This window comes from Pyrus communis, chromosome 14, assembly GCF_963583255.1.
Source record: "Pyrus communis chromosome 14, drPyrComm1.1, whole genome shotgun sequence".
Classification (NCBI taxonomy): Eukaryota; Viridiplantae; Streptophyta; class Magnoliopsida; order Rosales; family Rosaceae; genus Pyrus; species Pyrus communis.
Window position 1 is genome coordinate 6,356,664 of NC_084816.1, and position 7,877 is coordinate 6,364,540.

The window sequence follows — 7,877 nt, forward strand, 5'->3', positions numbered from 1 at the left end:
TATAATGCCTTCGAGTGTACACTTCCGACTATTCAAATCTAATACAAAATAGTTGCAGGTCATGCCCTAACATAATTGTCCGCTTTCAACCAAGCCCGCACGGTTTCATTGGCTTTCACAAAAAAAAAAAGATTCTTGAGAGGCTTATAAATTCGCCTAAATACTAGAATTTTTTCTACTGCACAACTACTAAGTTAATATTAGAACAAATAGATCCGACAGAAAAAAGAGATTAGTAGATTTGACATTGTAAAACGTGTGAAAGGGCCCCATTGTGTTGCTAATTCGCTACTAGCCAAGCAGAGTTGACGTTTATTCCAATATATGAATTTCTCGAATGCTTGGAAGTTTAAGTTTTTGGCAGGAAGTGGGTCGTTTCAACGACATTTCTAACGTGATGTGTCTGCAACTTCTTTTCTTTATTTGGAACCTGTAAAACCCCACACACATACACACATATATATAGTAGGTTTTGGATATGGCTTCATCAACTTGTTCTCCTCCTCCTCCCCCTCAAGAAAAGTGTGATGTGTTTCTTAGTTTTACCACACACACACACGCACACTCACATATATATATATATATATATATATAGTAGGTTTTGGATATGGCTTCATCAACTTGTTCTCCTCCTCCTCCCCCTCAAGAAAAGTGTGATGTTTTTCTTAGTTTTATTGTTGAGGACAACGATCCTTATACCAGCATTCTTCATGCAGCTTTACTTGCCAAAAATATTGACCTACGGAGACGACAGACTTGAGAGAGGAAACACAGTTCCACCTGGCCTAATGCAAGCAATCAAGAATTTAAAGATTTCGGTGGTTATTTTCTCAGATAATCTTCGGAGAAATTAGGTTCTCATCCCTCTTTCTTTCATTGCATTGATTAAATCCTTTTTTTTTTTTAATATTTGATCAAGATCCCTAGCTTTTAATAACGTCATTATTTCAATTATAAATTATTTACATACCAACATAATTAAATTTTATTTTTAAATATATTCATTTAGTATTAGAAACGTTACATTTGGTATATTTATATTTATGGTTAAACTTGATATTATATATTTCTATTTTTAATTTGTACCATTTTCAATTTGCAACCCTTTTTTAATTTGTACCAATTTTCTTTTTAGTTTTAATTTGTACCCATATATTAATTTCATTTTGTGCCCATATTTTTAAATTTTTTATTTATACTCATAATTTATTTATAATGTACCCAATTTTCTTTATAAATGTACTCTTTTTTTTTTGTGAAAGTACCATTTTTTAATGTAAAATGTACCCATTTTTTAATGTAAAATCTATTTAATTTTTTATTTATAAGTATACATATTTTATAATAAAATGTACCATTTTTCTTTATAAATGTACCACTTTGTTATATGTAAAATGTACTTTTATTTAATGTAAAATTTACCCATTTTTTAATGTAAAATCTATTTATATTTTTATTTATAATGTATACATATTTTATAGTAAAATGTACCCCCTTTTCAATTTTTTTCAAACACTATGTGTACATTTGTTTGACATTTATTATTTCAAAGTTATATTGTTACCTGTTTTTATCTATTTATTCAATAAAATTTTTTGAGTATTTTCTTTTTTATTGTATCGTTTTTAATTTATATGTCATATAATATGGGATTTTAAATCCCATAACATGTCAAGTAATTAATATCAAACATATGAAAATACATATTAATAGTAATAATGAGGTGTACAGAGTCAAAGGACTTTGATAAGAAATTGAATACCATTAAGGTTTTAGTAAAAAAAGTATTAGTAGCTAGAGACCGAATTCAAAGTCTCTCTTATGCTTCTGACATTGAATGTTATGTGAAGTACATATATAACATATAAATATTTAAAAGAAGATTTTTATTGCAGAGCGAAGACGACTCCAATATCGTGAATGAATCCAACTATTCAAGACATGTATTCTTATTTCTTACACTGTCAAAATAATATGTTGGTTGGAGTACAATGCCTTCGTAGGTATGCTTCCGATTAAGTCCAAATCATACACAATATGGTTGTAGCTCACGCCCTGACAAACTATTTTCGTCTTTCAACCACCCCCACACAGTTTTGTTCATTGGATTTTAGAAAAATGACTCTTGAGGTGCTGCTCTGCTTCTCTTCCACCATGCATCCACGTTCCATTAAAAACCAGACAACAAGGGCAAAGCAAACAAACATGGCAAAACAGCTCCCCGGCCCAAACAAACTCCGGCAACCAGAGAAGAAACAAAACAAACATAACACTGAGACACTCACCTCCTGATCGTCAACATGCACCACCTTAAGATTGCCATCATACTGATCACATTCATATATTAGCACTCCAAAAATCTCATTCGATACTCTTCACAAGTTTATTTTTCTTTCTAAATATAAAAAGTTCGGAGTGTAAAATAAAAATTTTGGAAAACCAATAACAATTCCCTATATATATATATATTCAAAATTCAATTAAAAAAAAAAACTAGATATTTCAAAAATTAGACCTCATATATATGCTGAACATATGTATCATGAACATTTGCATCAACATTCAACATGCATCAGCTGAAGATCAAGGGACACAACTTAAATAAATTTAAGCAAGAACCACCCGATCACTCAAAATCAAAGATGTTTCAAAAGTTGACTATAAGGTATGAGAAGTCTCTAAATATATACTAGTAGGAATTAGTAGGCTAATATTATATTAAAACCAAATATACGTGTTATAATTTCAGGAAAAAAAAAAAAAAAAAAAAAAAAAAAACAAACGTCACACGACTACATTTTGAATACATAGAAGATTGCTCTACAAAAAGAGAAGCCATGGGGCAAACAAGTCGCTTCCTCCAGGTCATATTGTTGTGGGCCCGCTTAGAAAACTTTTGGGCTTAGTCTCACAACAAAAGACGTTTATGGGCCGAAAGAAGATGAACACAATGGCCTTGGCAGTGTGATTAGTTCATACACTTACTTATTTTATTACCAACCATTGATCCAACAAAAGAAATGTGTCTTTTTTTTTTTTTTTCCCAAATTAATACGTTCCATTGATCTCTACAATTCTTACAATAAAGAGATATTGTATGCATTCGTAGATGTTTTCACATTAGTCGCCTATTTGCGAGTGGGAAACTCCTAGTCGTTGATGTATTCATGTGAAGGGATGAAGGACAAAATCCTCACATATGAGAGGAGCCAAACCTTGCACAAACTAATAAGGAGTTGATTAACCTCTCATACTGTCTATTAGTTTTGTGATTAAACTATTTTTGAAATTATGCTCTTGTTTTCCATTTTACTTGGTACAAAATTATTTTGTTTTCTCTTTCTAGTGAAACATCCACTAAAACCCAAGAAAAGCAAACGAATAGTAGTTGAATAGAATAGTCGCAATAACTTTTTCAAATCAAAAGATTTTTTTTTTTCTTAATATATATAACGTTGAATTTTCATGTTCTTAATTCCTGTTCAGATAATAAGTTTCATAAACGAGTTTTTTTTATTTCCGTGTTTCTTTAGAATGGAATTGGTCATTTGCTTTTTCTTTCCCTTGACTCTCTCTCTCTCTCTCTCTTCGTGCTGTTCTTGGTCCCATGTACAGACAAATGACCACTATATAGATATATAACGACACCAAGAATTCAACTCAGAAAAAAGCAGAGCTGCAATGCAAATCTAAGGAAATGACACTTCTTCCATTTACCTGAGGAAGTGACAGTTTCGGTGTGGCCCTTGCAGGCAAATGGCTCAGCAACAACAGCAGCTGCAGGTACTCCGTTGTCTCTCCTTTCTCTTCCTCCTTGGATTTTCCCATCTGGGCTCAAAACCCACCTCCTATTTCTTGAATCTAGATCCTCTCTAGTTCCTCTTTGTGAGAATCTTACAGATTTATAAATCGTGTCCGTTCATCGTACATTATGCGATCAATTTTCATTAGATACTGTTTATGTTCAATTTTAAATAATAAATCTCTGAGATTGTGTCCGTTCATCGTATATTATATGGTTAGTTTTCGTCAGATACTGTGTGTGTTCAATTTTAAATAATAAAATTTAATATGATTTCTGACTGCACAATGTATGATGAACGGATACAATACACGGATCCCCGAAATCCTTATTCCTATTTCTTAATATAAGTTCACTTTTTTCAGTCAACATTAGGAATTTCAGTCAACATCATGAATAGTCCAATTTATTAAATAAGTTCATGACTTCAGGATTATTTTATTCAATATTATCTCGTGAATCTTACGATTAACTATGAAAATTAAATTTCCTCCTCATTTTCTCTTTGATTATTTCTTTTTATTTCCTTTTTTTCTTTTGTTATTTCTTGTTGTTGTTGTTCTTCTTCTTGTTCCAAAACTCATTCATAGATTTTATTTTTAATTTTTATAATCAACCTATATAACAGATTACTTGCACTTGTATCAACCTATATGACAGATTCGTTTTTACAACTAACATGTATTGCACATTAATATGTATTGCTTGTAAGTATATTATGTTTTTATACCTTTTAATTAGATTTCATATCTCACTTATAGGTATAATATACATTCATGTATTACTTGATTTAGGGTAAAATGTATTTATGTTAGTATATTAGTTTTTCTGTTAGAAGATATTAATTAGACTTTTTAGAGTTAGAAAATGCATATATTAGAAGATTTTAATATTTTTAGAAAATATAAAATGAGTATAGAACAAATAAAAATATGTAATTAGATAACTTATTTTTGGACCTGGATCTAAAAGCCCCCTTTTTTTTCTGCAATTTCTCTGGTGTTGTGGGTCTACTTTTTTCTTACCATAATGTTCAGTCATGTTAATTTTTTTTTTTTTTTTGTCATTATTTGTTGGAGGCTTATGAATAATTGATACTTTTGGGATGTATATTATTTGATTTAGACACGATTGGTTTATACTGTTTAGTATGTGGTTAGTACCTTCTGTTCTGTTTTTGTTTATTTCAGGTTGTTTTGTTTATGCACAAATATGCTTGAATGAAGGCTGTTTTTCCTTTCCTTCATGGTTTATGTAAACATTCATACGATTTGATAATTAGGTATCACATAAATTGGTTAGGATTAGGCTAGGTCAAGTATTCATATGTTGAGATGGAATAAATATACATGTATGTGTAATGAGTCTTCATAACTGTTTAGATCGACATTCTCCTCCGCAAGCTCACGTCTGTAAACCCCGAAGACCAATGGTCTGCTGCGGCTGAAATCCGCCTTCTTGCCAAAGGTAATGCAGATAATCGTGTGGCTATTGCCGAAGCTGGTGCAATACCCCTTCTTGTAGGCCTACTTTCAACCCCCGACTCCCGCACCCAAGAGCATGCCGTCACAGCACTCCTCAACCTTACCTTATGCGAAGATAACAAGGGAAGTATCATATCCTCTGGAGCAGTTCCTGGTATTGTTCATGTTCTCAAGAATGGAGGGATGGAAGCACGGGAAAATGCAGCTGCGACCCTTTTCAGCCTTTCTATTGTGGATGAAAATAAAGTTATGATTGGCGCTTCAGGAGCCATTCCCCCACTTGTTACGTTGCTGAGTGAAGGTACCCAAGGGGGGAAGAAAGATGCTGCAATTGCACTTTTTAACTTGTGCATTTATCATGGTAACAAGGGGAAGGCAGTAAGGGCCGGTGTTGTTTCGACCCTAATGAAGATGCTGACAGAACCTGGAGGTGGAATGGTGGATGAAGGACTGGCCATTCTAGCAATGCTGTCTAGCCACCCTGAAGGGAAAGCAGCCATTGGAGCTGCTGAGGCAGTGCCCGTTTTGGTTGAAGTTATTCGTACTGGATCTCTCCGAAACAGAGAAAATGCGGCTGCAGTTTTGGTGAATCTTTGTTCTGGAGACCAACAACATATAGTAGAGGCTCAGAAACTCGGGGTGATGAGTTCGTTATTGGAGTTGGCACAAAATGGCACAGATAGAGGAAAGAGAAAGGCTGCACAGTTACTTGAGTTAATGAATCCATTTGCTGAGCAGCGGACGGGGGACGCAGACGCAGACGCAGACGTAGGCACAAGCCGAGGCTCAGTCCGAGACCCAGTCACAAACCCCACAACCTATCTATTCGAGGGAAACCTCACAACTTATTTATTCGAGGGAAATCTCACACCTTATCCATTTTAGGGAAAACCAAGTATAACAAATATGTATTGTTATCAAGTTCGAAAACCTAATTTTCTTAAGAAGCACTTCTTTAGAAGCGCTTTTAGTGGTAGGTGCTTATTCAGAAAACACCAAATAATGTTTTTAGAATTTAGTACCACGTACTAGTTATCGTTTTTATTGAACACTACAATCTCTTTTGGTTATTCGGAAGTGTTTTGTCCCTTTGAAATTAAAGATACCATGACAATTAACTATCCCCGAATCAGAAGCTAAAAATATGCTCTAAAGAGGCTAAAGATTAGTCGTCAAAATTGTTGCTAGGAGTTAGTTATAGTTTGTTAGAGAGTTTTGTATACTGTTAGTTTGGTTAAGGGCATTAGTGTAATCTGATAGAAAGCCCACATGTGTATACATAACAAACACTGTGTAATTATTGAGGCATCCAATGAATCAGTAAATTTTCAGAATTCTATATGGTATCAGAGCTTTTGCGTTGTGACCTTTGGGGACCAGCTCTTGTTATGTCAGTGAATGGTTATATGTACTATCTATTGCTTGTTGATGACTATGGTAAATACAGTTGGTTTTTTCCTTTACTATCAAAATCTAAATTGTATTATATCTTTGTTGAGTTCAAGAATTCTGTAGAAAACCTTCTTGGCAATAAAATCAAAATTGTTTGTTCAGATTCAGGGGGTGAATCCACTAGCACTACTTTACAATCTTTTCTCAAAACATATGGCATTGTTCATCAATTTAGTTGTCCGTACACACCTGAAAAGAATGGTTGTGCAAAAAGGAAACATCGTCATCTTGTAGAAATTGCTCGAACATTCTTGGTTGCATTTAATGTTCCTCATATTTTCTGGGTAAAAGCATTTTATACTGCAATATACGTGATTAATCGACTTCCTATTTCTGGAAAATTACAGTCTCCATGGGAATTATTGTTTCATACTCCCCCTGATTATAGTAGATTGAAGGTATTTGGTTGTAGCTGTTTCCCCTGGCTTAAGCCTTATGCAACTTCAAAATTCGACAACAAGAGTAAATATTGTGTATTCTTGGGGTCTATTATTCAACACAAAGGGTATAAGTGTCTGGATCCATTGACTCAGAAGGTATACATATCTCACCATGTGGTCTTTGATGAACCTACATTTCCGTTTCATCATTCTCAGTTATTTTCAACAAGTGCTACCTCTTTGTCTAATGCAGCAGGTTCAGTTGCTTCTTCAGTGGATTTGCAGTTCACTGTTCTTAATGATGCTTCTGCAACTAGTCCAGCTGCTCATTCTTCAAGCATTATACTAGTGATGCATTACCTATTATTTCAGATGCTGCTCCTACTACCAGTGTTCCAAATTCTAGTTCACATGTTGCTTCTATTGATCCAAATGTTTCTTCACCTGATGATCCTAATATCTCTTCTACTGCACCAAATACTCACCCTATGATCACACAATCTAAAGCAAGGATATTCAAACCAAAGGCTTTTTCAGCAACCAAGCATCATATTCCCTCTTCTATAGATTATGTTCCATCCACTTATTTGCAAGATTCTAAGCATGCTCACTGGAGAACTGCCATGCAAGAAGAGTTTAATGTTCTACAATCTATAGGAACTTGGATGTTTGTCCCCTCTTCTCCCAATCAAAATGTTGTTGGCTGTAAGTTGGTGTTTAGAATCAAGAAACCTCCTGATGGTTCAATTGATTGGTACA

At 33.8% G+C, this 7,877-nt stretch overlaps 1 protein-coding gene across 1 annotated transcript; it reads left to right on the forward strand.

The window, feature by feature from the left end:
- Window positions 1-3,601: 3,601 nt before the first annotated feature.
- Window positions 3,602-6,588, forward strand: LOC137714198 (U-box domain-containing protein 13-like). The gene is made up of 2 exons (XM_068453470.1): window positions 3,602-3,783; window positions 5,185-6,588. The coding sequence occupies exons 1-2, from the start codon at window positions 3,757-3,759 to the stop codon at window positions 6,169-6,171; spliced, it is 1,014 nt and encodes a 337-aa protein (XP_068309571.1). The 5' UTR covers window positions 3,602-3,756; the 3' UTR covers window positions 6,172-6,588.
- The last annotated feature ends 1,289 nt before the right edge of the window (window positions 6,589-7,877 follow it).

Bases quoted from the DNA above. Each gene is read 5' to 3' on its own strand.
- LOC137714198 (XM_068453470.1), top strand. From the start codon at position 3,757: ATGGCTCAGCAACAACAGCAGCTGCAG. The intron at 3,784-5,184 runs GTACTCCGTTGT...ATAACTGTTTAG, and splicing joins AGCAACAACAGCAGCTGCAG to ATCGACATTCTCCTCCGCAA.